This window comes from Canis lupus, chromosome 20, assembly GCF_003254725.2.
Source record: "Canis lupus dingo isolate Sandy chromosome 20, ASM325472v2, whole genome shotgun sequence".
NCBI classification, from domain to species: Eukaryota; Metazoa; Chordata; class Mammalia; order Carnivora; family Canidae; genus Canis; species Canis lupus.
The window spans coordinates 57737169-57764271 of NC_064262.1; the positions used below are offsets into that span (position 1 = coordinate 57737169).

Genomic DNA, 27103 nt, shown 5'->3' on the forward strand with positions numbered 1-27103 from the left:
CCCCCCACGGCATGGTTGGGGTTCCCGGGTGCCGGCTTGGGGACTGTCTTCTCCCTGACATCAGGCCCTGGAGGACCCAGTGGCCTACAGAGAAGGGGGGCCAGCCCCGATGCCAGAGCCCAGCCGTGGTGGGGGCGGGGGCCAGGGAGACGGTTCCCAGGGCAGCCTGGCCTCTCCCAAGCTCCTGCCCGAGGCTGCGGGGATGGACATGTATTGATCCGTTCATCCATCGATGCACGTCGGCGGCTGTTGTGAATCACACTGCTGCGGCCGTGTGTCCCGGGAGTGCTTGGCCGCCTCCTTCGAGCCTTGGTGGCCTCATCGGTGCGATGGCGCTGCACCTAGCACCTGCTTCAGTAAATGTGTGATCAGGAGAGCAAGCTCGCCCATCCGGCTCACGGTGAGCACCCAGGGCGTGCCTCGGCTCACAGCCTCCCCAACCCAGCCGTGGGGAGGAGGTTTTGGGGACCAGGGGGGCGACGCCGCCGAGCGTCCAGCGCCCCGGCCACCTCCCGGTGACCCGCACGGCCAGCCCGCCTGGCCACGGCAGCACGTGGGTTGTGTCCCCTTTCGGCAGGACGCCGGGAGTGGGTGCTTTGTGACGCGGCGAGGGCAGCCGGGACAGGACCCCGCGCCCACCCCGAGCTCTTCCAGGGACCCCGCAGCCAGCAGCGACTGGACGAGGACCCTTGAGGGCGCGGCCCCTTTAAGGGGGGGCGTGGCCCCGCGGGGAGGAGCGGGCAGGAGCCAGGGGAGGCAGGAAGTGTGCGTCACGTGCCCGGGGCGGGGCTCCGCCGCGACCGGAAGCGGAAGTGGCTCCTCGGCGGCGCCCGCGGTTCTGCTGGCGCGCGGGCGTGAGGAGGTAGGGGCGCTGGAGGCGTTAGCGGGGAAACTGAGGCAGAGGCGGCGCCAGGCGCCGGCCCCCGCTGGCCCCACGATGTCGGTCCTTGGGAGGGCCGGGGGCGGGGCGAGCCCGGGGGGCGGGGCGGGCTTCCCCGGGAACGGGGCTCCGGCGCCGTGTAGGAGTTCGCGGGGCGGGAGGCGGGGCCGGGGGGAGGGGCAGACCCGACAGCGCCCTTTCCTCTCGCCTCCAGAAATGGGCTCCAAGGCCAAGAAGCGCGTGGTGCTGCCCACCCGGCCCGCGCCGCCCGCCGTGGAGCAGATCCTGGAGGACGTGCGGGGCGCGCCCCCCGACGACCCCGTCTTCATCGCGCTGGGCCTGGACGGTAGGAGCGGGGGAGGGGCGGGCCTGGGACCCGGCCCCGGCGGGAGCGGCGGGTCGGTGAAGCCCGGGAATTAGGAGCGACCCTAGTCCGAGCCGGGCTCTCTGCACGCGCGCCTCGGGGGCGCCCGCCGGGCCGCCGACAGTGCCGTCTTCGGGGCGCCCCTGACCTCGGGTCGACGCTTCGAGGGTTCGGGCCCCGGGGGTGGGGGTTAAAGGGGAAAGACGGGGTTCTTGGCTTGCAGCTGCGGGGTGAAGGTGGGGGCGCGGCGGGGGCGGCGGCCCCGCGGGAAGCCTCGTCCACCCCTTGTCCTGGAAGTCGGGGCCCCGGGCGGTGTTGCCAGCGGGCTTTGTGTTCTGCTCTGTGCTGTTCGTTTCTCCGTTCCTTGAACCTTCCCGAAGGCCGCGTTCTGTCCCACAGGCTGCTGCTCAGCCCCCCCACCGGGCACACACTACCCCCGAAAGTGCCCGCCCTGGGGTCACTCTGGTGGAGGAGTGACCGTTAGTCTTGGGGGACCAGAGCTGGGGAGAAAGGCGTTGGGTTTTTTTTTGGGGGGGGGAATGAAATAATAGTAAGAATTTGGTGCTTTGCTCAACGTGTCTGTGTTTCGAGCGTCAAGAGCCCCTGGTATCAGAGCATCTGGAAGGTTCTGTTGGACGGAGCAGCCCCAGGACCACGCCCACCAGCGTTTCCAGGGAGGGGAGACTGAGGCTGGGCTGTGTGAGGACCCACGGAGGGGGAGCTCCTACCTGGACCTCATGTCCTGGCCGCCCTGAGCATCGTGTGGCCTGTGTTCCTTCTTAGTACCAACGCAGGTGATAGGGTGACTTCTCGTCAGGTCCTAGTTTCCGGGCCTGTCCCCAGAGCAGGGAAGCAGGCAGCATGCATCCCGGCAGGTGCTGTTACGGGACGCGGGGTTACCAAGAAACGTGCCGCCTCCCGGACTGTTGGGTTTCACAAGGGTGCATGGCCAGGGAGCAGGTTTAGGGAGGTGCAGTGTGGCATCTGGCCTGGAGAGCCTGGTAGGAGCCCGCCGGCCCTGTGACTCCGTCCGCCGCCCTCTGTGGGTTGGAGGCTGATACACGGGGGCCTGGGGATGCAGGGGCGAGGCTTCTCTGTGATGTGTTTCCTCCAGTTCCCTGCTTTGCTGGGGCGACACATGGTGTCCTCTCCTTGCCTCTGCCTCACCGGTGTGCTGTGTCCTGTCCCCAGACTCCCCGGGCCTCTCCCAGCGGGCAGAGGACACGGAGGCCCAGCGGGAGCAGCTCTACCAGCAGAGCCGGGCCTACGTGGCCATGAATCAGCGGCTGCAGCAGGCGGGCGACGGGCTGAAGCAGAAGTGTGAGGACCTGTGGCGAGCTGGGGAGGAGCTGGAGCGGGATGTTGGCCAGGTGAAGCAGGTGGCACTGCCGGGAGCCACAGCTGCCTCCTTGGGCTGACTGGTCGGCCTGTGGGCTGAGCACACGCACTGGGCAGGGCGCCCCCGGCTCCCGGACGCCTGACCCGGCTCAGCGGAGACCAGGCCCCCAAGGCCCCGAAGCACCCGGAGACCTGGGGGGACACAGCCTGCGTGGGGGAGACACGTGCACCTGCCTCAGCCCCGCCTGGCCCCCCTGAGGGTCAGGTCTGCAGCATGCGGACACTGCTCCCCCCGGGGCTCGGGAGCCCACACTGGACGTCCCCAGGCTCCCCAGTCCCCCAGAGCCAGGCCGTCCGTGCGCCTTTCCCTGCCCCTGACGACCCTGCTTGCCCCATCGCCCCGGCCCCCTGGGCTGGTGGGACCCACTCTGCGGTCTGTGCGCGTATCCGCCTGAACTGCAGGGCCCCGAGGTTCCGGAGGGGCCAGATGTGAGACGGGGCCTCTGGTGGGAGCCTCTCCCGGGGGCCCTGGGCACCCTGATCCAAGGCCCGGGTGCTCCCCCAGGGCCGGGTAACGGGGTGTGGAACCGACCTAGGTGCTGTGGGGCTCTGTCACCTGTGGTCCTGTGAGGACAAGCTCACCCGTTTCCCACGTGAGCCCTTGCTGGCTGCCCCCCACTCTGTGGGGGCATGTGGGGCCATGGAACAGGAGTGGCTCTTGAAAAGGGCTTTTCTCACCAGAAGACCAACTTTGGGAAGACCAGAGCCGCAGGGACTGCAAGAGGCATTGCAGAAGCCAGGCTGCTCGCCGGGGACCCCCAAGCCCCCCCCCCGCCTCCCCACCTGCCCCTGCACAGCGCCTCCATGAGCTTCTCCTCTCCAGGGGTCCCCAGGGGCTCTGAAGCTGTCCCCAGGGCCTGGCACCATGACCCAAGCATCCCAGAGGTGTTTCTCTGAATAAGCTGAGCCTGCTTTAGCCTGAAAGACTCCGAAAACTGGAAACCAGAACGTGGTCTCCGGGGACACAGTGTACAGAGAACACAGGCCTGGCGCCCGTGAGGGCAGTGGACACCGAGGCCGCCCCGTCCAGGGCCCATTGCACACCCTGACCCCACTGCTGCCAGTTCACCTGTGGTGCTGGTGCCTCCCCCCTCCCTGCTTGGGCCCTGCGTGACTGCGGGGTGCTGTCTCCTCTCTGGGGCCCGGGGCCCCCCCAGAGGACTTTTGGGAGCGGGTCAGAGTTTGAAGCCGGGCTCCCCAGGTGGAGGTCCCTCCCGGCCCCTGGCCCGCCCTCAGCCCTGGAGTCAGAGCCGGGGCGGCAGGGCGCGATTTGACAGCTGTTGTTTATTAAAGGTGCGTGCGAGACGCCTGGGTCTGCGGCTTCCTCCCACCAGCGGCCGTGTGGTCAGTGGGGGGTGGGGCTGTATTTACACGTGTCTCGTGGTGCTGCAGAGACCGGCCAGAGACGCATGGGGACGGGCCCAGGCCACCAGGCTCAGGCCGGGTGACAGGTGGGAGCAGCGGGGATGAGGTAATGCCGCGCCAGTGGGTGGCCCCAAGGTCCACACCCGGCTAGTGGTGCCTCCGTCCGGCCTGGGGCCCAAAGTCACAGGCTTGGGGTGCCGGGCGTTCCCCTCGGCCTTGCTCCAGGAGCGCTCCAGAGGCACCTGGCTCCTTCACGGTCCCCCGGCAGGTGGCTGCGTTGGTCCTTTGGTCCTGAGACCTTAGGCCTCCTGCTCCCGACTCAGGTTGATTGTCCGGTAACCACCGCTTGCCACGGCCTCCAGAAAGCTCGTCCTGGGGCGTCTGCTGCCCGCCCGGGCTGGATGATGAGGTGTGGCTGTGCCCCCCGCGGCGGGGGGTGGGAAAGGCAAAAGTGGCTGCTGGGCATGGACGGGGCGGGCTCCGAGTGCCGGCCGCGGTGGGGAGCTGCCCTGCGGCTCTCCCGGTGGAGAGGACGCCCGGGGCTGACCAGAGGCAGGCGGGAGGCGGCAGCGACGGAGGGTCCCGCAGCACAGGTCCTTCCTCGGGCATGGTGGTCGCTCCGCTCGCCCAAGAGGTAGCTCTGGGAGTTCTCCCCACGGCCCACGTGGGGAAACCGAGGCACGGAGCGGCAAAAGCACTGCCCAGGGTCTCACAGTGCACGGGTGCTCGAAGCCCTGGGCCCTGGCTGGGCGAGCCGGCGGTGGGGGGCCTGTCCTGTGGAGACGGGGCGGGGTGTCTGGGAGCCCCCAGGCCCAGGAAGGGGCTTGGAGGACCCCCGGTCCCAGCCCTTTAGGCTGCAGTGGGGACGGGGTTCTGGCGGCTTCTGAGGAGTGTCCGAGACAGCCCGTGTGTCCAAGGGGGGCTGCGGCCGGGTCATGCTGGCTCAGCCACCCTGCCTCCTGCCCGTGGGCCCTCCGGCCGGCCCTGGCTCCTGTCGCAGGGGACGGGGTGTGGCGAGGGGCGCATGATGCAGCGGGCACAGCAGGTCGGCGGGGTGTGGGATGGCTGGGCGCCGGGCTTCCCCGAGGATGCTCAGCCGCAGGAAACACCGGTGCGCGGGGCCGGGGGCCTTCCTCCGTGGGCTCCGGGCTGGGAGAGGCGCCCCTGCGAGGCTGTCCCGGCAGCCCCGCGCTCGGAGCAGCTTCTCCCCGAGCCTCCACAGGAAAGAGGTCGTCGGCTCTTTCTGCAGGAGGCGCCCTTGGGGCTGAGGCTGGACGCACGCACACCCGCGGTCCCCCAGCAGGCTGGCGGGGAGGCTCGGGGCTCACCGTCCCTCCGTCTGTCCGCCCCCCCGGGGCAGCACCACCAGCACCCAGTGGCCAGCGACCCCCGAGGCCGGCTCTGACCTGGCGCAGAGCCCATTGCTTCCTGCGTTGGAATGAGGATGGAATCGAAAGGTGGTGCAGTAGCCTTCGGGGCCCCCCACAGGCTCCCCCCAACCCCTGGGCACGCTCACAGCTCTGGGTCCCGCACCCCCACGCCCTCCCAGAGGGTCTCCCTGTGAAGTGCCAGGGCCTCCTTCCCGTGGTCCCCACCCGCCTCCAGGGCGCCCTCCCCGGTGGGCAGCTGTCCTGTCCCCCTGGCAGGGCCTCCGTCTACACCACAGTGGCTCCGTGTCCGCGCACCGGCCTCCCTGCTCTTCGGGCCGCTGGGACAGCCCGCTCCGTGCGCTCTGCACCCGCTGGGCGGCGCTGCGCTGCGTGGGGCAGGGGCTGCCGTGGGGCTCAGCCGCTCCCCGCCCCCACGCTCCCAGCTGGGGCTGGCAAGGCAAACAAACTGGCAAAGCCATCATTAACCAATTACCGGGCCTCCCAAATTACAGGCCTCGTCCCCGCGTAGGCCGGGACAGATGCGAGGCCCCCAGCTGCAGGCGCGCGCTCCCCGGGCCACCTTCCGCAGCCCTGTCCCCCACCCGGGGCAGGCTGTCCCCTCCCCGCCGCTCCTGAGAGGGGAGGGGCCTGCTGAGGCTGGGCCCCTGGAGCGCTGCTGGCGCGGCCCAGGCTGGGAGGGTGGTCTCTGCGTAGGGGTCGCCGTGTGCTCCGGGCTGGGACCCGAGGTGCAGTCGGCAGCCCCCTCCCTCCTGAGCCCCCGCAGCATGGAAGCAAGCGTCTGTGCGTGAGATGTGAGGCCAATTCAGGCTGCAGTGGGGCTCCGGGAGCAGGAGCTCTGCTGGGTGGATGGACCCTGGGCACCCCCCTCCCGGCAGCCAGACCAGCCCTTGGCCTGGAGAGGATGTTCTAGAAGGCCGGCCCCGGCCACTATTCCAGGAGGCTGGCAGGGGCAGCGGTGGGGGCTTTCTCTGCAGCCAAGTCAGTGGTGGCTGACACCATGGGGCTGGGCACGTAGTTGAAGGGGGGCACACGGGCCGAGCGGCTGGGGGAGCCGTGCCGGCTGGCGGGAAAGCCCCCCGCAGCCACCCCCAGGCCTTCGTGGATGAAGGGAACAGAGGTGGGCGCCTTGGTGGGACCAGGCCCGTCCACATCACTGCCCAGGAGGGCGGTGGGGCCGCTGACCGGGGCCTGGGGGGGGCCCCTGCTTTCCAGGCTCGGGGACGTGCTGGAGTTGGTCTTCGTGGCAGCGAAGTCCTCTGTCTGGACCACCGCGTCGCTGGTCTTGCGCTGCGGGGGGCCGCCGGGGCCCTCCTCGGGCGGGGCGCCCATCAGTGGCAGGGCGGTGGCGGGCAGCGTGCTCCGCAGGATGTGTGGGACGTCCTCGTCCCGGATGCGACGCCACGTGGTGCCCGGCGCCGCCACCCTTGGCAGTGGCCGCGCCTCCCCATCGCTGCTGCGGCGGGCGGCGTCGGCTGCGGGCCCTGGGGGGGCGGCGTCCGGCCTGCGGGCCACGCTGATGTGCGGCAGGGAGGCGTACCGCTTGACCGTCTCGGGCCGCGCGGCCGGCGTGCGCACGGGCAGGCGGGACGGGCTCTCGGAGCTGGGGCGCCGGGCGGGCCGCTCGCCGGGAGCGGGCCTGGCCGCGGGGGTCGGCTCGGGGACGGGCACCTGCCGGGGGGCTGCCCGCAGCTCGTCGCAGCGCGAGGAGCAGAGGAAGACGGCAGGCAGCGCAGGGCGACCGCGCCGGGGGGAGCCGCCCTGGGCGGCGGGGGTCGCAGCCTCGGGCGTGGACAGTTCGGACCGGCGGCGGCGCAGCAGGCCCGGTGACTCCTTGATAAAGGTCAGCTGCCGCCGGAAGCCCGAGCGGTCGGAGGACTCGCTGCCGCTGGAGCGCGCGGACGCCACGCGCACCAGGCCCAGACGGGCCCCCCGCGCGCCGGGGCTTCCCTCGGCTCCCGCCCGGCCCCTGGGGCCCGGCTCCGGGGCTGCCCTGGCCAGCGGCGGTGGCCCCCGCCGGGCCGGCCTCTGCATGAAGGGGATCCGCACCGGTGACTTCTGCGTCTTGTGCTGCTTGGACAGCAGGGCCCGCGTGGGCGTCTGGGGCACCAGGGATGCCCCCGGGCCGGGTAGGGGTCCCAGGGCCTGGGGGCCCGGGGGCGGCCTCCTCGTGGGCGGCTGGGAGGCCGGGGAGGCGGGGGAGGAGCCGGAGGAGGGGGCCTTGGCCAGGCGGGCGGGCGGCGTGGTGCTCCTCTGCGGAGGGCTCAGCGCCGCCAGCTCCGAGATCTTGCCCGGCCGGTGCAGGCTCCGGGACCGCTGCTGCCCGGGGCTCGGGGTGTTGGCAGGCGCTGCGGGCTGCGCGGGACTCGGGGGGCCCATCTTCCTCAGGGCCGCGCGGGTGCCGGGGGCGCCTTTGGGCTGGGCCCGGGGGGCCGCGCTGGGCATATAGATCACGGTCCGGCCCCGGAGCACGGCCGGCACCCTGCACGCGGGCTTCTGCGCGCCCCGCAGCTTCTCGGGGCCGCTCGTGCCGCGCTGCGCCACCGCAGGGTCCCGCTTCTCCGGCCTCGCCGCCTGGCCCGCCTGGCCCCCCGCCTGCAGCCGCCGGCCCTTCCTGGGCAGGGTGGAGGCCCCCGACAGCCCCGACTCGGACGGGCCGGAGTCAGACCCGGACGAGGCCTCGGGGGTGGCCGCCGCGGCCGCCTGGTGCAGCCACGTGACGATGGAGTTGGCGCCCTCCTGGATGGCGCGCCACTCGACGCTGTCGAGGTCGGAGGCGTGGTCCGAGCCCGCGGCCTCGTCCCGCTCGCGGGGCCCCTCCGCCGGCCGCCTGTCTGGCTGGGCGGCCTGGGGCTTGCGGCGCCGCGGGGCTGACGCCTGGAGCCGGCGCCGGGGCACCGCGGAACCGACGCAGCGGCGCAGCGGCCCCGACTCGGCCCGCGGGCTCCGGAGGCCGTCGCTCGCGCCCGCAGCGCCGGGGGCCTTGGTGACAGCGGCCTTGGGAGCTCGGGCCCGGGCGGGCGGGTGCGCAGGGGGGTCGGGCTCGCTGAGGGAACTGGCGGAGGAGCTCAGGGAGTAGCAGGGCGGGGTCTCGTCGGCGATGAGGCTGGGCTGCACGCGGGGGGCCTCCGCGGGCTGGGGCGCGGCCTGCACCCCCTTCCTGCCAGCCGGGGGCTCTCTCTTCACGGCCCGGGGGATGGCGGACGGTCGCCGCGGGGGTGCCACGGCCACGGGTGGATCCTCGTCGGAGTCGTCGTAGAAGCAGTACACGGCCTCCTCGGTGGGCGTCGTGAGGCACAGAGACTGCAGCGCCCCGTCCCCTCGGTCCCCTCGGTCCCCTCGCGCCGGGCTGGGGCGGCCGCTGTACTGCTCAGTGCAGGCGCTCGCCGGCCGGCGAAGGGGCAGCTCCAGCCCCACCCGGCTGCGGCCCGTGCCCCACGCCCTGTGCCTGTGCCCGGTGGCCTGCCTGGGGGGGGCCTCCCGGCCGGCGGGCTTATGTCTGTCCGGCTCCTGGGGAGGCGCCTGCAGCGTCTCGTCGCTAAGTGAGGTGGCACTGGAGAAAGTGACGGGCGTGCCCTCGGCGGAGTCGTCCACCCGGGCGGGGGCGGGCACCAGCATGTAGACGGGCACGGGCAGCGCGCGGCGGCCGGGCACCAGCGCCGAGGCCACCTTGCGGAGCCGGGCGGGCACCGCCGCCCCCAGGCACTCACGCAGCAGCTCCAGCTCCTGGTCGCCGGCCGCCGGCCCCTCAAGGCAGCCGCCGGCCTCGTCCCGCCGCCGGTGCCCAGCAAAGTGCAGGCCGGGGCCGCCGCCGCCGCCGCCGCCGCCCCCGCGCTCAGGGCAGGCGGGGGGCAGCAGCCGCAGTTCCACGTCCTTCTGCACGTAGTGCTCGTGCAGGGCCAGCGCGCTGAGGCTGGAAGCGCACGAGAAGTTCTCGTCCGGCTTCTCCACCGTGAAGCGCACGCTCCCGGCGTCCAGCTCCGACGGAAGCCGGCAGCGCTCGCGGCGGTCCGCGATGTCCAGGAAGCGCTTCACGTAGCTCTCCCACTGCAAGCTGAACTGGGTGCTCTCGCGCTCGCCGGGGGGCACCGGGGCCAGCGGCGGCGTCTTGCTACGGCTGGGTGGCATGGTCTGCCCGGGGCTGTCGGGCAGCTCGCTGGGGCTGACCGTGCCGCTGCCCAGCCCACTGCACGGGTCGCTGGCCACAGAGCTGGCGATGGACGGGCTCTCGAAACTGCTCAGGGAGCTCACCGAGCTGCAGCGGCTCAGCACCAGCGGCGTTTCCTGCACGCAGTTCTCCGAGGAGCTGGACGGCGTGGTGTCCTCAACGCCCAGGCCGCGGCCCCGCTGGGGGGTGGGGATGGCCACGGGCAGGGAGGCGGCCCCAGGCCCAAGCCAGGCCCCGTCCAGGTCTGCCTTGCTGGGTCCCGCCTCCTCTAGCCCCTCCAGGGAGGAGTCACTGTCCAGGTCCCCGGCCTCGCTAGGGCCTGGGCGGCCGGCCGAGGACAGCGAGGACAGGGAGCTGCAGCGGGACAGGCAGAGTGGCACCGCCTCTGCCGCCAGCTTCTCCGGCACCTTGCTCAGACCCTCTGCGGGCAGCCAGGCCTCCTTCCGGGCTCCGGGGGCCATGGACCCCATGGCGGCCCTGGGGTTGCCCTCGAAGAGCGGGACGTGCTGGTAGGTGGGCGACAGCTTGATGGTGCGCACACAGGCGTCGGCAGCAGAGCTGTCCCGGGACGCTGGCTCCTTGCCGCCTGGCAGATGGAGGTCGAGCCGGCTGGGCCGCGCCTGGCTGCACGGGGACCCCTCCCGGTGCTCCGCCAGCACGGCCAGCGGGCAGGGCCGAGTGTGCTCACGGGGACAGCGTCCGTCACCGGTGCTGCCGCTGTTGAGACTGTCGTTGGAGAGGCTGGCCTGGGCGGCCTTGAGCCGCAGCAGCGGGTGGGCACGGCCGCTGGCCTCCTGCCGCCTGCCCTCGGGCCGCCGGCAAGGGGAGCAGGACTGGGCACGGCCCTCGCGTGGTGCCTCCTGCCCGGGGTCCCCAGAGCTGAGGCTGAAGCTGTCATCAGACGAGGTGTGCAGGGCTGAGATGTCCTCCACCAGCCGGTCGATCCGTGCCACTGCCAGCGCCAGCTTGGCCTTGGCCCTGGCCGCCACTGCCACCTCCCCGCCGGTCTCCTTCTCTGCCTCCGGGCCACCACGGCGGGCCGGAGGGGCGCGGGCCAGCGCCTGCCCCTGCAGGAAGGGGCTCCCCAGGAAGAGGGACAGCACGGCGGGGCTGGCAGGCTCCGCGGTGGCGGCGGCGGTGGCCAGGGAGGGCGCCTCGTCGTCGTCGAAGCAGCCCGAGTCTGAGGCGTAGTCCCGGGCCAGCCCGTCCAGGTGCCGCAGGGGCGGCAGGGGCTTCTTGGAGGCGGCCTCAGCGTCGGCCTCGGCCTCGGCCTCGGGCAGGCCCTGCTTCTCCAGGTGGTCGAGCGCCTGTGCCAGGCGCCGCGTGTCCAGCTCGGCCTCCAGCGCCCGCTGCTTCCTCACGTACAGGCTGGGAGCGCAGGCACCGGGGGACACGGCCGTGGTGGTGATCTGGTACTTGGCAGGCCGGTGGGCCAGCAGGTTGCGCAGTGCGGCGGCGCTGCCCATGGCGATCATCTTGTGCTTGGAGTGCACCAGGTTGCGCAGCATGCCCACGGCCCCCAGGTCCCACAGCAGCTCCTGATCGCGCGGGCTGCGGGCGGACAGGTTCCAGAGCGTGCCGCAGGCGTTGCTCACGATGGTCAGGCTGTGGGACGTCAGGTGCTGGAGCAGCGTCTGTAGGCAGTTATGGTCCCGGAGCACCTGTCTGCGGGCGCAGGGGTGGGGGGCGAGGGGTATCAGGCCGTGCCAGGGCACTGCCCCTCCGTGCCTGCTGGGACGGGGCCAGACTTAGCAAACACAAAGAAGGTGCTAAGGTGGGCAGCCTGGGTGGCCCAGTGGTTTAGCACCGCCTTCAGCCCAGGGCCTGATCCTGGGGACCCGGGATCAAGTCCCGCATCGGGATCCCTGCGTGGAGCCTGCTTCTCCCTCTGCCTGTGTCTCTGCCTCTCTCTCTGTGTCTCTCATGAATGAATAAATAAATAAAATCTGGATCCCTGGGTGGCGCAGCGGTTTGGCGCCTGCCTTTGGCCCAGGGCGCGATCCTGGAGACCCGGGATTGAATCCCACGTCAGGCTCCCGGTGCATGGAGCCTGCTTCTCCCTCTTCCTGTGTCTCTGCCTCTCTCTCTCTCTCTGTGACTATCATAAACAAATAAAATTTAAAAAAAAAAAAAAAAAAAGAATAAATAAATAAAATCTTAAAAAAAATTTTTTTAAAAGGTGCTAAGGTAACTCTGATTTTCAGAAGATGAGTAAATATTGAGTAAAATATGTATATTAAAATAATGAATTAGTAATGCTTTCTCTTAATGCAGAATTGACCTACATGTGTTGTGATAATTTGGGATATACTTATATTAAAAGTAAGTTTTACTGTTTTTTAAAAAAGGCTGAGTATTGCTAATTAGGATTATTTAGCAAGTAAGTGTTTCATTGATTTTAATTAAAAAAAATCTTGGGCAGCCCGGGTGGCTCAGCGGTTTAGCGCCACCTTCAGCCCAGGGCATGATCCTGGGGACCCGGGACCGTGTCCCACATCGGGCTCCCTGCACGGAGCCTGCTTCTCCGCCTGTCTCTCTCTCTTTGTCTCTCTTAAATAAATAAAATATTAAAAAAAAAATCTTTAGCACAAGTATACCCCTTGCAATATTTGAAATATACTTACACTAAAAATAAACGTTAATGTATTTTCCTACATCAAAAGCATTACTGTTATCTAATAAGTAGTACTTGATTTTGATAAAGAATGAGTACTTTTTAATACCATTTAGTAAAAAGTATAATAAAAGAGTATTATGAATGGTATTTAGAAATACCAATACATATTTTTATTTTAATAATTTAGTTTCTGATTTAGTATAAGTATAACCCCACACAAAATCTGGGATATACTCACACTAAAATAATTTAGTCCTTCGGGACCGATCGGGAGCATCCAATCACAGCACACACCAAGGCTTGTCCTGGGTTCACAGCCGAGTGGGCCCTGCCGTCCACAGCCCCACACTGCGCCCGGGCGTCCACCTTCCCCCAGGGGCGCCCCCGCCCCGCCCCCCCGCACTTCATGGCCGTGGGGCGGGACGGGCCGACCTGTAGTCCTCCCGCGTGGCGATGAGGCTGGACACGTTGCGCAGGATGCCGCCGCCGCTCTCGATGATGGCCAGGGAGTTGCTCTGGCACTTGTAGGTCAGCGTGCTCACCAGGAAGCCCAGCGCGCCGTCCACCTGGCAGATGGCCGCCTTGTTCTCCGTGCTGTGTGCTGACAGGTTCCACAGGGCGCTGAGCACGCTCTTCAGGGTGGACTCCTGGGCACAGAGGGCGGGAGGGGTCACCGGGTGGGGGGGGCGGCCGGCCCCGCCCAGGTGTGGACAAGGAGCCGCCGGGACAGGCACCCAAGACGTTTTCGGTGAAAGTAAAACATAAGCCGGCGGCCGGCGCGGGGCCTTAGGGGCGTAGGGCTGGAGTCCCGGGTGCGGGCACCGGTGCGCAGCGCGCCGCCGGGCTTGACCCCCGAGATGGGCCGCTCGCCCCTGCCGCACCTCCCTGCCCCGCGGTCAGCACTGGGCGGCCCGGCCGCTGCCTCTTCCCGGGCCTGGGCTGAGTGCCCCCGCCCCCATCCCCATCCCCATCCCTGTCCCCGTCCCCAGCCGGCACCCACCTTGGAGGCTCGCAGGACGCACTGCATCAGGGCGGTCATGCTCCCGACCTCCCTCAGCACCTTCTTGCTGTTGATGTCCGCCCGCCAGGACAGGTTGCGCAGGATGCTGGACACCACCTGGGCGGGGCGCACAAGGGGCAAGGTGGGCCTGGGGCCCGCACCCCCTCCTCAAGCCCTGCCCCAGGCGGGGCAGCGGAGACGCTGGAGGGGACGCCCCTCCGGGAGGCCCGCCGCAGCCAGGGGAGGGGGCCGTCGCGGGCAGGGAGGCTCAGGCAGCGGGACTCCCCGCCGCTCTCCCTGTGCCGGGCCCACCCACCCGGTACCTGGTGCAGCTCCTCGCTCTCGGAAGCCAGCTGGGCCACGATGGCCTCCATGCAGCCCCGGCGGGCACACAGGGTGGCCTGTTGGTGTCACAGCAGAGTGTCACGCCGGGCGGGGTGGGGCGGGGCCGTGAGGGAGGCCACCTGCACCCCAGGGTCCCCACTTTGCTAACTGAGCATCTACCCTGCCAGGGCTTGAGCCTGGCCCGCCCTCCCTGCCGCGTGCTACGGGGTGGGGAAACCAAGGCCCAGACCAGCACGGACACCCACCCCCCGGCCCAGAGGGGCCCAGAGGCCCCTTCTCTGCAGGGTGGGCCCCAGGGCAGCCAACGGGTGGTGGGCTGGCGGACGGCATCCGGACAGACGGCAGCCCCCTGGGTGCCACCAGCCCTCCTGGGCCTCAGTCTACCCGCCCACAAGTCCGGGACAACTGTCTCCACCTCAGCGCTGCTTCAAGGCGGGCGGAGGTGCAGGCAGAGGTGGAGGGAGGCTCAGACCCGGGGAGCGCGACCTGCCCGCCCCACGCACCTTGTTGGCCACGTCGCCGAAGGTGAGGTTGGTGAGGGTCATGCCGGCGTATCGGCGCAGGGCGAGGTTGAGCGGGTCCCGCGTCATCTTGTGCATCTCGTAATCCACTTGCAGCAGCTCGGCCACGGCCTGCAGCCCACCTGCGGGGTGACATGGGGGGGGGGGCTGTTCCCTCTGCCTGGAACACTCCCCCTGCTACTTGCCCGGGTGCTGGGCTCCTCCCAGCTCCAGTCGCTTGGTCAGGGAAGCCCCCCGAGTCCCACACAGGGTCCCCTGCAGGCCCTGAGACCACGGCCCCCAGGCAGGGTCGGGCTGGCTCATGCTCCGCAGCTACGTGGGGGATTGTTGGCCACAGGGAAAGGAATCCGGGGAGGTAGGCAGCGGGAAGGGAAGGGAAGGGGAGGGGAGGGAGGGGAGGGGAGGGGAGGGAAGGGAAGGGAAGGGGCAACGCGAGCACGAGAAGCCCTGCCTCCGTCTTCCCAGAGCAAAGATGACGGAGCCCATTCCAGCGTCCCCACGGCAGGGCTGATGTCCAGCACCCTCTGGGGAAGAGGTTAGCAGCACGCGGCCTGGAAGCTTCCAAAGTAAACCTGCCACATGTCCGGGCAGCACGGTTCACAGCAGCCAGAAACAACCCAAACGTCCACTGGGGGGACATGGACGGAGAGGGGGACACGATGGGTCCGTCCACGTGCAACATTCCTCAGCCACAGAAAGGCGGGAAGCCCGGACACCTGCCCCACGCGGACAGACCCCGAGGACGCCGGGCTCAGGGAGGTGACCCAGACCCAGAAGGACGCCTCCTGCAGGACCCCACTCCCAGGAGGTCCCCAGAGGAGGCCCGTCCACAGAGACAGAGAGGAGGTGGTGGGAGCTGGGGGCAGAGTGGGGTGCGGGGGCTCCGTGTGGGTAGATGGAAGGTTCTGGAGATGGGGGGGTGGGTGCGCGGCAGGGTGAGGGTGCTCCGTGCCCCGAGCTGTGCGCCTAGAGACGGTCAAGATGCCAAATCTTTCACTTTATTCTACCACAATAAAATTTTTTTTTAAAAAGGAGGCTCCAGGGATCCCTGGGTGGCTCAGCGGTTTAAGCACCTGCCTTCAGCCCGGGGCGTGATCTTGGAGTCCCGGGATCGAGTCCCACGTCAGGCTCCCTGCATGGAGCCTGCTTCTCCCTCTGCCTGTGTCTCTGCCTCTCTCTCCCTCTCTCTGTGTATCTCATGAATAAATAAATAAAATCTTTAAAAAAAAAAAAAAAGGAGGCTCCACACCTAGCGTGAGGCTTGAACGCACGACCTTCAGATCAAGGGTCACACACTCTAGTGACTGAGCCGGCCAGGTGCCCGTCAAGCGCCCCGAAAAATCCTTAATGTAAAAGTTTAAGTTATTTTGGGGGATGTTTCCAAGGTCTTTAATGCTCCCGAACGTGGAAGCCCCGCTGCTGGAGACCCACAGGAAGGACCCAGACAAGGGCGGGGGCCGTGCTGTGAACTCGGCCGCGGGGCTCTCGCTGGGCTAAGGGACCCCCGCGAGGCCGCCGTATGCTCCGCACGTTTCTGAGGCCCCCAGAGAGATTCTGTTCCTGTGGGTGACGGCCGTCCGTAGGCACCCCGCTGGGCATGCGCAGGAAGAAGCCCTTGACCCCAGATCGTGCAGCCCAGCGGCCCCCGGGCAGGAGTGTCTGGGAGAGCCCGCGGAGCCCACGGCCCGGAGGAGGGAGTGGGAAAGGCACATGACATCTCGTGTCCTTATCAAAACAGTTGGGGCTGTGGGGACCTCGGAGGAGGGTCTCAGGACTCTCGGGGGCCCCAGGGCCCTGGGGCCCCACTTTGAGAACCAGCGTCATACGAAGTCGTATCTGTTCCTGCCACAAATGTTCAAGCTCAGTGCACACCGAGGTCCTCCTCTCCTGCCTGGGGACGTGCGGCCCGGGGCACGCGACGCTCCGCGTCTGGACTGCCTTCTGGGGCGCGGCGTGCAGGGAGCAGACGGACCTCCTCCCCCCCGCGCCCGACGACAGGAGGACTTAAAAGGGCGGATAATATGCCGCCGCCTGTGCCCGCCGCCTGTGCCCGCCGCCTGTGCCCGCCGCCTTACTACCGCACCCGCGGCTTCCAGGTTTGGGTTTTATCTGCATTGCTTGCTTCCTTGTTTTCTGTGTCTTCCTTTGTAAACCCAGCCAGAGGGCAGATTCCTAGCTGGGGGCGAGGGCGGGGGGGGGGGGGGTTCAACAGTGTGCACACCCGAAGTGCCCGCGGGAGCCAAGTGCCCTCCAGAAGCGCTGCAGCGGGGTGCTCTCCCCGGGGGGGGCGGGGGGGGCGGGGGGGGCCGCCTGCCCTCCGCTGCCCTGACCACCTGCCGGGTGAGCAGAGCCCTCGTCCCGTCATCACCAGAGTGAAGCTGAGCATAGTGAGCTTTGACCTCTGCTGCTGCCGTCCTCCGTTTGGGTTACTTCCCTACGGAAGGGGGTATAGTGCCTGCAGTGCCCCCAACCCCAGATTTCACACGGTGGAGCCCCCACCGCCGCACGACCCGGTGGCTCCGGTTCCAAGAATTAAGCTGGATCTTTCACCTTTGCTCTCAGCTTCCTGGGCAAAGCCTCGTCCCCGGCGTCTGTGCCCCGGCAGCCCGGTGGCTAAGAGCTGGCGGGAGGAGAGGCCAGCCCTCGGGGCGGCGCGGGCACTCACCCAGCTCGTTCATGGCACGGCGGTACTCCTCGTCGAAGGACAGCTTCATCACGGCGCAGGTGGCCTGGCAGATCTGAGGCTCGATGGGGACGGGGGCTGTGGGCCAGGGCGCAGGTCAGGGCCCTGCGGCTCCGGGGGGAGTGGGGGCCCCCCACCCTTCCCCACCCTGCCCCACCCACGCCTGCCAGGCCCCAGAGCAGGGCTGCTGCGCCCGCCGCAAAGGGAGAAGGGAGGGGAGGCAGCGCCTGCGGCTCAGTACCCTGGGCCGCGCTTTTGTCGTGTTAACTCTGCCACTGGCCGCAGAAGCCAGGCGCCCCAACTCTGCAGCCCGCCGGGACGGTCCCCAGAAGGCCCGGCGCGCCCCTGCTCACCGCCACCCGCGCCCCCGTCCGCGGCGTCCCGGGCCTGCAGCCAGTCCCAGCAGGTCTCACAGTAGGCGCGGATCTGCTCCAGCACGTGCAGGACGCGCATCTCCTTGCGCGCCAGGCCCTGGTCCGGCTGCGAGAAGACGATGTTGTGCAGCGCCGCGTTGGCCCGCATGCGCGCGTCCTTGGCCCCCGGCGCCCCGGGGGCTCCGTTGCGACCCCCCGCGCCAGCCTCGGCGCCGTGCAGGATCTGCAGCAGCAGCGGCAGGCACCCCGAGCGGCGCATAGCCACGCAGCTCTCCGGGGAGCTGGACATCGCCAGCAGGGTGCGCGCCGTGTCCTCCTGGTCCCGCGTCGCCAGCATGGACAGCAGCCAGAAGACCACCTCCACCTGCGGGGCGGGGCATGGAGCGAAGGTGGGGAACCCCGCCGGGCTCTCGGGGTGGGCCAGGGGCAGCCCCGGACCCCGGGGTGGGGGGCGCCCAAGCACAGCGAGGCTGGTGGCCCCAGCCCAGGAGGCTCACCCGCTCACCCCCGCCCCCTTCGCCCTGCAGCCCCCTGGGGACGTGCCCCCAGGTCAGGAGGGCCGAATGCCCACCTTGTGGTCCCTTGCTGGTGACCTCCTAGTCTAAGGCTGGCGTGTCCACCCATCACACAGCACAGCTCTCCCCACCCACCTTACAGGGCCCCAGACCACATGCTGGCCCTGCCGACCCTTCCACCCCTGGGGACACTAGGGAGATGGAGGAGAGAGGGGCCCCGCATCCGACAGACACGCAGGACCCATTCCCCATGCACCTCAACCCCGCTTGCCCCCCCACACCTCTCAGCCCACCCACCTGGCCCCCACAAACCGGGATGCCCCCTCACCTTGCTGTTGCCCGGCTGAGGGACACCATCCTCAGGGTGCGTGGGGACCTCAGTGTCTGGGTCCTCGTCCACCGGCACTGACTTCGCCGCCAGCAGGGCCTGTGCGGACAGCGCCAGGTGTGAGGGTTCAGCTGGGGTGCACCCCACTGAGCGCCCATGACGATGTGGGTGGGGGCTGCGGGCCCACCCTGGCACCCTGGCCGGGGCCCTGGGGGCCTCCCCACTGCCAAGCCCCGTGGCCACCCCCCCCAGTACCTGGGGCTCGGTCTGCTGCACCCGGTCCTGCGCCGACAGCAGCTCCTGATCGATCTGCTCCAGGCGCGAAGCTCGTATCTGAGCCCAGAGAAAGGTGCACGTCGGGCTGGCAGCCCGCCACGTCCGACCCCCGCGCGCCCGCCCCCACCCGCGCTCAACCCCGCCGCGTTCCGCCTCTGCCCACAGCCCGGACCCACCCGTGGTCCAACCCCAACCCACCCGGCCTGGCCCCGGTCTCGGCCTCTGCCCTCCAGCCCCTCCTGCGAAGGGCCCCCGCTCTAGCTGTGCCCCGAGCCCGCCCGCCCCACGGCACCCGCGGGGTAATGCCCGCGCGCACCTGCCCGGCCCGCCCACCGCCTCACCTGCGCGCGCTGCACCATCTCGTCCGAGGTGCCGAAGCGCTCCTCCATCAGCGAGCGGATGTGCTGGGCCTCGAACTCCAGCTGCTGCCGGATCAGGTCCATCTGCATCGAGAACTGCTGGGAGGGGGCACGGGCCGCGGTGAGGGTGCGCCGGGCCCGGCCCCCCGCCCCCCTCCATCCCCCCTCCGCCCCCCATCCCCCGCCCCCCCGCTCACCGTCTCCACGTGCGGGAGCTCGTCCAGGCGCTTGGACAGGCCCTGCAGCTGCGAGTAATACCACAGCTTCTCCTTCTCCTCCTTCTCGATCTCGTTCAGCAGGAAACACCTGGGGGGGCAGGTCGGTGGGCGCAGGCTCGCAGAAGGGGGGACGCGGGGCGTGCGGTCCTCGGGATGGTGGGGTCGCCGCCCGGCAGCCGCGGCCCTGGCTCCAGGACTGGGGCGGGCACAGGACCCGCGGGGGCGGCCGTGCACCTCTCCCCGTCCCGCACCTGCTCAGGCCCCTCTAGCCTGCAGACCAAGGCTGCTCCAGGCCCAGCGGTGGCCCCCTTAGCCCCGTGGGAGACACCGCTAGTCCCGTTTTACGCAGCCCCACCATTACGCTCTTTTCTCTTTATTTTTATTTTTATTTTTTTTCTCTTTTCTCTTTAAATTAAAACTTATTGACTTTAAAGACGTTTGCCTGGTACCTATAATGACAGGGCGGAAGTGTGAGGCTGGGAGGGGTTAGGACACTGGCCCGAGGTCCCACAGCCCAGCGCGGACCTGACCCCGCGCTGCTGCTGAGCCGCCGCATCCGACCCCATGAGACCTGCTAGGCTGCGCGGGGCGCCCAGACCCTGCTCTCCTCGGCTGGCCACGGGCCCCTCACCCCACAAAGGCTGCCTTGAGTCCTCCTGGCCCCAGTCCTGACCCTGGCAACGGGCACAGCCCTGTCCCTGCAGAGGCCGGCATACTGGGGACCCTTGGGGACATCTCCCGGGAGCTTCCCTCTTTGCCAGGAACGCCCCCTCCCCTTTGTCCTCGGGAGGGCCACTGGACCGCGGGCACCGCACAGGCAGCGACTCAATGGGGCGGGCCACACGCCGTGGGCCAAGCCGTGGGCCAATCGGGGCTCAGAGACGGCTGGGGGCGGGGCCGCGCGGGGAGGCGCTCGGCCAGCTCCGGGCCACCTGCCACCTGCCGACTCTCACCGTTCGCGGTCCAGCTCCTCCAGCAGTCGGATGGTAGCCCGGCCCAGCTCCCCGAAGCTGTCCTTGGAGGGCCCCGAGCCGTGGACGGGACTTCCTTCAGGAGTCCGGGCGGTGGGCTCCGGGTCCAGGGCCGGGGTGTGGAACTTGAGGTTGTACAGGCTGGTGATGTCCATCTGCAGGGCTGCAGGGGCGTGGCGGGGAGAGGGCAAGGTCAGTGGCCCCCTGCCCCTCCTCCCCCCAGCTCCCTGGGGGGCAGGCTGGGGAGCGCCCCAGCGTGTGACGGGGCCCCCAGCGGGGCTGCTCACCTTTCAGCTGCTCCAGCACCTCGGTCTGCCCCAGGGACACCAGCACTCCGGCCTCCTGCTCCAGCTTGCCTTGTAGGTGCTTGAGGACCTCCTGAAGCGGGGGGCAAACAGCGGCCCCAGCATCAGCCGGCCGCCCCGGGCGCCGCCACCCTGGGATGCCGCGGCCTGGCCTGCTGGCCTCCGGCCCTGTCCCCGGAACCCGTGTCCTCCCGCCGCCCCGCCCGCACCTTCATGCCGGATGTCTCCGTCTCCAGCTTGGACAGGTGGCTGGAATTGTCCCGCAGCTCCTGCCTCAGGTGACTGTTCTCTGCCTTCAAGGCCTCCACCTGCCGCACCAGCTGCTCGTAGGGTGCCACGGAGCTCGCCATCCTCAGCTCCTGCAGCGCCTGCGGCCACAGGTCAGAAGACTCACCCGAGGGGTGCCAGCCCTCCGGCCAGTCCTGGGGGCTGGGGGCGGATCCCGGCAGGAACGCGTAGCGGACCGCGGCCGGGGTGGCCCAGCAGACACGCCACGAGGCCAACGGGGCGAGAGGCGGGCAGAGCCATGGGACGGAGGTCCAGACGCGGCCCAGACGCGCAGCTGACCGGCACACGCACGTGAGCGTCCGCACTGTGGGCTCCCGACCCGGGCTGACAGCGAGCCCCCCCCCCAGCGCAGCTGCCGGAGGGTAGGCGACAGACCACCAGCTCGCCCCACCAACGGGCAAGAAAAATGCTGCGACGGCTGACAACGCATCAGAGAGCGGTGGCCCGGCCGCTGGTGGGACCCCCACGGCTGGGCGGACAGGCCCACTGCCGTCCCCCGGGGCCCCAAAACCTGGAGGCCCTGCCCCACCCCGTCCACCAGCAGCTGGAGCCGAGCGGCTACCCGCCTGGCCCGGCTGCCCTGGCCTCGGCCCCCATCCCCGGGCACCGCCAGCGCCGCCGCCGCTTTGTGTGTGGCTGTCCTTTCTCGCTCGGGCCCTGCCCCCCGCGTGTCCAGCGGGCTGGCGGCTCCTCCCCCGCGAGGCCCTGCCCAGAGCTGCCCCCTCCTCCCCGCCCCCTTCCCTCTTTGTTCCCTTCCCAGCAGCACTCGCCCCCTCCCTCCGCCTTTGTCTGAGGCGCACCAATGGCAGCCCATCCTCCCGTCCTTCCCCGAGCCCCCTCCCCACGTCGGCCGCCGAGGTGCTGGCTCCCCGCCCCCTGCCACCTGGCCACCTGCATCCACTTGCTCCTTCACTGTCCTCCTCGGCCTCGGCCACGCCCCACAGCACCCGCCCCGCCGCCCCCCCCCCCCCCCGGGGTCAGCAAGGGCGCGGGGCCTGCAGTAGGGGTGCGGGGCTGGGGTCGGGCCATCTGCACCATCGGGAGGACCTACTGTACGCCTGACCCTGACGTCCTGGCACCTGGGGACCTCCGCAAGGCCGCACTCAGAGGAAGAAACTGAGGCCAGGGTGCCAGACGAGGCATGACAGGGACCCAGGAGTCCCGGCGGCGCTTCCTGGCCTCTGCGGGGCCTCGTTCGCCATCGCCATTGGAGGCGAGAAAGACTCGCTGCGCGGCCCCTCCAGGCGGACAGAGGGTCACGCATGGGAGTGGCCACGCAGCAGCCGGGCAGCCGGGACAGGCAGAAGGGGTGGGAGGGTGTCAGGTAGGGGAGGCCAGCTGCCTCGGCCGCAGCCTTTGCCTCCCGCCCCAAGGCTCAGTCGGGGGTCCCCGGGCTGGAACTGGGGGTGCCTGCAGCAGGACCCCTGGGTCCTGGCTGAAGCCAACGAGGCCTGCCGATCCCTGCCCCCTGCCCCGGGCCTGAGCCCCACCCGGGGCTGGACACCCCACCACCATAAGGGCACCCCGTTCCCTTATGCCTTCTTAGGGGTTCCGGGCTGGGCTTGGGATACCTTCACTCCACCTGCATCTGGTGGTCACTCCTGCATCGTCATCAGCCCGAGCTCGGCAGCAGGCCTACCCACCAGGCGCCGGTCATCCCGGCCCCAGTCCCCACCTCCACGCTCCCACTGGCCCCTCCCTCCCCCAGCTCCCCTCCCCCATGCATGGTCAGAAGGAACCTCTGAAAGTCACTGGTAGACTCCCTCCAACCCCTGCTCCCATACTTCCCATGGCTCCCCAGTGCCCTCAAGACCACCTGGTGGCCACACAGCAGCGCTCTTCCACCAGGCCTCTGCAAGTGCGGGCTTGCACCCGGACCACCTTTCCCTACTCCTGCCATCCCATTCCCAGCTTCCTCCAGGCAGCCCTCCGGCCTACCCCTCACCCCCTGATTGCACCGGGGGACTCTGGGGAGCCTCCCTGAGAGATTTCCATTGCAGAAAGGAAAGCATCCATAGCTGGGGGCTGGTCTGATTGAGGCGTGAGTGGCCACATTCCAGGGCGGGTTGGCACAGATGTGGCCCAAAGGGGCCCCTCCTTCAACCCACACCCTTTACAGAGAGGGAAACTGAGGTCCAGGGAGGGAGGTGTAGGTGTAGGACTACCCCCAAGCACGCAGCAGGCCTGCCTGCGGACCGTGGGACATCCCAGTGTTGAACCCTGAGTGGGTGTGCGCGTGGGTCCGCGAGCGGCCATGCAGGCGCTCACCTCCCTGGTCCTCAGTTTCCCTCCTGGCTCCACCCTGGAGACACGGAGGCTCGGGAGGATGCGCCCGAGGGGGACGGAGACCCCCAGCGGAGCGAGGACGCGCCCCCGCCCCGCCCCCCGCCCCCGCCCCGCCCCGCCGAAGCGCGGCTTACTGTACCTCCCTGGGCTGCGCTGGCGGGGCCGCGGGGCGGGGGCTCCGGTGCCGGCGGCGCGGGCGGAGGGCTGCGGGGCGGACAAAGCCCGGTCCCGGCCTGGCCAGGCGGCGCCGCCGCTCCCGAGCTGGGCGAGACCACCGCGAGCGGGGGAGGATGCGGGATGCGGGATGCGGGCGCGGCGGCCAATGGCGGCGCGGGAAGACGGGCTGGTGCCATGGCAACAGCCAATGGGGGCCCGGGGCGGGGACCGGCGGCGGCAGCGGGACGTCGGGCCTCGGGCGGGTTCAGGGACTGCGTGTGCCGGGGAGGGGGAGGGGGAGGTGACCCCCCCTCCCGGGAAGGGGGCGCCCCGAGGTATACGACGCGGGGGCCCCCACCCGCTCCAGGGTAGAGCGGTCGTGGGAGCCCCGGAGGCTGGATCCGGAGCCTCTGAGAGCGGACATCGTCCGGGATGTTACATCAGAATTGGGGGGGCAGTCCAGCCCCTCCCCACAGATCAGCGGGGCCTGGGGCAGACGGGGGAGGGCGGGCAGGGCTGAGGATGGCGGCTGGACCCCACCCCCCACCCCCGCCACCAGGGAGGGGCACTGCCGGCTCCACGGAGTCCCCTGGGGGAAGGGCGGCCCTGCTGAGGGGCACCTGGGACCCCGGCCGTCCTCGCTGTCCCCCTGGCAGGGCTTCTCCGTGGGCACCTGCCGGGACGCCTGGCCATCCCCCCGGTCGCTTGGTCTCTTTCAGTCTCTGTGTCCCTGTTTCTCTCATCACACCCCTCTCTCATCCTCCCAGCAGGTGAGGCAGAGGACGGAGGGGCCTGGGGTCCTGGGGTCCGGGCAGTCTCCGGTCCTCCAAGGGTCCCCAGAGCCAGAATTCTGCAGCCGCGACCAGACCTTACTGCCTCAGGCCCACGCGTGCCCGGAGGGCGTAGGTTAGGGGCCCTGCCTCTGCCTTTCCTGGCAGGGAGGCCTGGGCACACTGTCTGCCCCAGGAGCCCATGTCCCCCCACCGGGGACGGGGCTGCAGCCTTAGCACGGGAGGGCTGGTGCAAGGAAGCCCAGGACGGGCCACCAAGGGCGCCGAGGGCACGGGGGCCACACTGCTTGCGGCGGGGTTCACTGCAGGGGGTCCCGGGTGCCCGCCAGGGGCTGGTGATGCTGGGGGCCCCAACCGCACACAGGCCTGGCCGTCCTGGGCCTCCGGAGCCAGGCCCGGCAGCCCCCAGCCTGTGGGACTTGAGGACGGGGTGCAACGGGCAAGGGGGCTCCTTCTGGAAGCTGGCAAGGCCGGACAGAGAGACGGACACGAGCACTTGGCCCTCTTGAGGACGAATACGAGTTGGCCCGGGAAGCGAGGAGGGGAAAGGCACTGCAGGCTCGGGGAACAGCATGTGCACTTCGGGACGTGAGACCAATGCCCTCGGGGGCTGCGGGTGTCCGGTGGGGCTGCTTCAGGTCCTGCCGGGGTTTAGAGCAGCGGCCGTCCCCTGGAGGGGTCCTGGGCGGAGCTGGCCAGCTGGAGTGGGGGTGGGGAAAGGGCAGAGCCCTGGGCCCCAGCTTCAGCTCTACCTGGACGCGCCTACGTGACCTTGGCCATCTCTCTCTCTGGCCTCAGTTTCCTGTTTTGGTGGCTGGGAGGCGGGCAGGAGAATCCTTGCCCGCATGGAACTGAGTCTGTCCTCCCCTCCCCGGGGTCAGACGCCACTCGTCCCCAGGCCCCTCTTGGCCCGAGTCTCAGGGTAGTCCAGTGGCCGGCCTCGTCCTCACACGCTCGGCCGGAGCCAGGGGCCACCCTGCCCAGTGCTCTGGGCTTCCCCCTCCGTGGGGCCTGCGGCGCTGGGACCCCAGACAAGATGCCTCTGGAACGTCCTATCTCTGACGCCCCTGCCCCTCCTCCTCCTCGAGAGTCCCTGACCCTGCAATTCTTGAGCCACAGACTCAGGCATCACGGGGAATTCGAGCACCAGAGAAGCCTGGGAAACCCCGCGGCAGCCCCGGACCCCAGCCCCAGGCTCTGGGCGGTGGTGGTGGTGGTGGAAGACACGGCCCATCCCACGTGCAGTTCCCAGGCCTAGTGGGGGGGCCTTCCCAGGGGCCCAGCCTGGGATCCTCTGCACCCCCTGCCGCGGCTGGGCTCTCAAGGGCAAAGGTGAATCATGGGGCCTCGGTCCCCTTCGTCACCCTGAGGCCGCCCCTGCCCCCACCCCCATCCCAGCCTCTGGCCCCAGGGTCGCTCTCTGAGGCCCTGGAGTCTTCAGAGCCTGACCTCAGCGTCAATTCCCACGTGACGCCCCGCCCTTCCTGCTGACCCTGGGCTGTGCTAGGGGCTGGGGTAGAACGCGGGGCGTCCCCCTCGGGGCTGGGGTGGGGCGGAAGGAGGCAGGAAGGCTGCGGGCTGTCAGGCACCAGAGGTGGGGCGCAGGCTGCGTGACGGAGCAGGGCCCAGGCAGGCGGGGAAGGACTGGCCCTGGAGACGGGGGAGCGGCGGGGCCGTGTCCCCGAAACCCGACGGGCGGTGGGCCGCCTGATTGGGTTCTGGGCCTCAGTTTCCCCGGGCGGGGCGGGGCGGGGCGGGGGAGCGAGCGTGCCGTCAGCACCGCGGACAGCTCCCCGCCGGCCTCCAGGCCGGGCCTCCGGGGGCGCGTCCGGCCGCCCCGGCTCCTGCCCCGCTGGACGCGTGACCTTGGCCTCCGCGCGGCGCCCCGGCCTCAGTTTCCTCTGTCGGGCCGCCGGCTTCGGAACGCCTGCGGAGGCCGGCGGGGCGCCCAGCCGGTGGGACGCGGATTCGCAACCTCAGCCTCGGCGAACGTCGGGGTCGGCCCGCCGCTGGAGCCCAGGGGGGAAACTGAGGCCAGAAGAGGTGCAGGGCGTGGCCCGACCCTGGCCGCGCGTGCGGGGCGGTCCCCGTCGCAGTCCCACCGCCCCAGCTGCTCTGGGTGTCGGCGCAATGGGGAGGGGTTCGGGGGACCCCGGAGCCGGGAGCCGGGCCCGCGAGGCCGCGCGTGCGCACGCCGGGGTGGGGGTTCGCTGCGGCGCGGGGGAGGGGCGCCCAGCCCCTGGCAGCCGGGGGCAGTCTCCCTGGCGACGGTCTCCACGGCGACTGCGCGAGCCCCCAGACCCATCGCGCCCCGTGCGCGTGCGGGGCGCCCCCCACGCCCTACCTGGTCCCCGAAGAAGGCCGAGTGCAGCAGGCTCAGCAGCCCCCAGAGCCCCATGGAGCCGCGGCCGCCCCGACCCGCCGCGCCCCGCCCTCGGCCGCCGGGGAGGGGGAGGCACGGCCGGGACGCCGTGCGCCTGCGCCGAGGGCCTGCGGGGCGGGCTGGCTCCGCGGGGCGGGCGGGGCCCGGGGCCGGGGGCGCTCAGCCGGGCTGGGAACGCGGAGCGCGGGGTCCCGAGGAGGCTGCGGCTGTGGGGCGGGGCCGGCGCGGGGCCGGAGGGCTCGTAGGGCCGCACAGCCACCCGCCGGCCGCCCCCGCACCAACGCCGACCAAGCCGCGCCTGTGCCGGGCCCCGTGCGAGAGCCGCCGAAGCCCCGCTCGTGGGAGACGGACGCGGGGGAGGGGAAGGCCAGGCCGGCCCCGGAATCAGCGGAGGCGGGGGGGGGGCTCAACGGACCCGACCCGACCGCCAGCGCCCGGGCACGAGGAAGCCAGCGCGCAGGGAGGGCGGGAGGCTGGGGCGCCGTGCGCGGGCTCCCGCGGACCTGGAGGGCTCGGCGCTCCCGGCGCCCCCCGGCGGCAGCGGGCAGGACGGGGCGGGGGGCGCCGCGCTGGTCGCGGAGGGAAGGGGGCGCGAGAACCGCTCCTGCGACAGCAAAGCTCGAGCCGCAAGAGGAGGGGGCGCGGCCTTGGCCCCGCGAGCAGGTAGACGAACCGGGGCTGGGGACGCGGGCGGAGGGCGCGCGGGGGGCGCGGCGGGCCGGGCCTGGTGGGACACTCGGGGACTCCAGGCAGTATTCTGGGGCCCCCGCCTTGAGGGGGTGAACACCTACTTACTTCAAATTAAGGGACGGGTGAGAAACAGAGTGGTCAGAGCCGGGGCAGGCTCGAAGGCGGCTGGCCCACTGGGCGCGGCCTCCGAGGTGGGGATGGCCAGCAGGGTGGGAGCCTCCGCTCTGGGAACGGAGGGGGCTGCAGCCCGGTGGAACCGGCCCTGAGGGCCATTCAGAGGGGCACAAAGGCAGTGGTGTGGCCGGGAGGCCCGAAGGGAGGTTCCCGGGGACCCTGCCCCACAGCCCGCCTAGAGGGCCTGTGCCCGCTGGCTGTGCACCTCCCTCTGAGGACACATTCCTTTTGCTGGGAACACTAATATGGGTTGTCCCCAA

General features: G+C 70.1%; 3 protein-coding genes across 5 annotated transcripts; 2 read left to right on the forward strand and 1 right to left on the reverse strand.

Annotated features, from left to right (window-relative positions):
* The first annotated feature begins 105 nt into the window (after positions 1 to 105).
* Positions 106 to 1023, forward strand: LOC125753167 (translation initiation factor IF-2-like). Its single transcript, XM_049098225.1, has 3 exons — positions 106 to 400; positions 578 to 862; positions 955 to 1023. Exons 1-3 carry the CDS (start codon positions 233 to 235, stop codon positions 1021 to 1023), a joined length of 522 nt encoding a protein of 173 aa, XP_048954182.1. The 5' UTR covers positions 106 to 232.
* Positions 727 to 3947, forward strand: C20H19orf25 (chromosome 20 C19orf25 homolog). The gene is made up of 3 exons (XM_025456733.3): positions 727 to 862; positions 1095 to 1226; positions 2436 to 3947. The coding sequence occupies exons 2-3, from the start codon at positions 1097 to 1099 to the stop codon at positions 2660 to 2662; spliced, it is 357 nt and encodes a 118-aa protein (XP_025312518.1). The 5' UTR covers positions 727 to 862; positions 1095 to 1096; the 3' UTR covers positions 2663 to 3947.
* On the reverse strand, positions 3908 to 26045 carry APC2 (APC regulator of WNT signaling pathway 2). Of its 3 annotated transcripts, none has more exons than XM_035703064.1 (15): positions 25941 to 26045; positions 20285 to 20443; positions 20058 to 20148; positions 19753 to 19933; positions 18779 to 18887; positions 18564 to 18677; positions 18202 to 18279; positions 17947 to 18045; positions 17083 to 17467; positions 16712 to 16807; positions 14029 to 14168; positions 13504 to 13581; positions 13181 to 13297; positions 12613 to 12827; positions 3908 to 11228 (listed from the first exon to the last, which is right to left on the reverse strand). In XM_035703064.1, exons 1-15 carry the CDS (start codon positions 25992 to 25994, stop codon positions 6326 to 6328), a joined length of 6819 nt encoding a protein of 2272 aa, XP_035558957.1. In that variant the 5' UTR covers positions 25995 to 26045; the 3' UTR covers positions 3908 to 6325. The 3 variants fall into 3 exon arrangements, with proteins under 3 accessions (XP_035558957.1, XP_035558956.1, XP_025312502.2); XM_035703063.1 differs by having other exon boundaries at positions 18564 to 18680; XM_025456717.3 differs by lacking the exon at positions 25941 to 26045 and adding an exon at positions 22789 to 22911 and having other exon boundaries at positions 18564 to 18680.
* Between the last annotated feature and the right edge of the window lie 1058 nt (positions 26046 to 27103).

What these genes read in the sequence shown, in the direction of transcription:
- LOC125753167 (XM_049098225.1), top strand. Translation starts at nt 233, where the DNA reads ATGCACGTCGGCGGCTGTTGTGAATCACACTGCTGCGGCCGTGTGTCC. An exon ending in GCTCGCCCATCCGGCTCACG is followed by an intron (nt 401 to 577) that starts GTGAGCACCCAG and finishes CCCTTTCGGCAG; the next exon opens with GACGCCGGGAGTGGGTGCTT. An exon ending in TGGCGCGCGGGCGTGAGGAG is followed by an intron (nt 863 to 954) that starts GTAGGGGCGCTG and finishes GGTCCTTGGGAG; the next exon opens with GGCCGGGGGCGGGGCGAGCC.
- C20H19orf25 (XM_025456733.3), top strand. Translation starts at nt 1,097, where the DNA reads ATGGGCTCCAAGGCCAAGAAGCGCGTGGTGCTGCCCACCCGGCCCGCG. An exon ending in CATCGCGCTGGGCCTGGACG is followed by an intron (nt 1,227 to 2,435) that starts GTAGGAGCGGGG and finishes TCCTGTCCCCAG; the next exon opens with ACTCCCCGGGCCTCTCCCAG.
- APC2 (XM_035703063.1), bottom strand. Translation starts at nt 25,994, where the DNA reads ATGGGGCTCTGGGGGCTGCTGAGCCTGCTGCACTCGGCCTTCTTCGGG. An exon ending in TGCAGCAGACCGAGCCCCAG is followed by an intron (nt 18,046 to 18,201) that starts GTACTGGGGGGG and finishes CTGTCCGCACAG; the next exon opens with GCCCTGCTGGCGGCGAAGTC. An exon ending in GGACGGGGGCGCGGGTGGCG is followed by an intron (nt 16,808 to 17,082) that starts GTGAGCAGGGGC and finishes CCTGGCCCACAG; the next exon opens with CCCCCGTCCCCATCGAGCCT.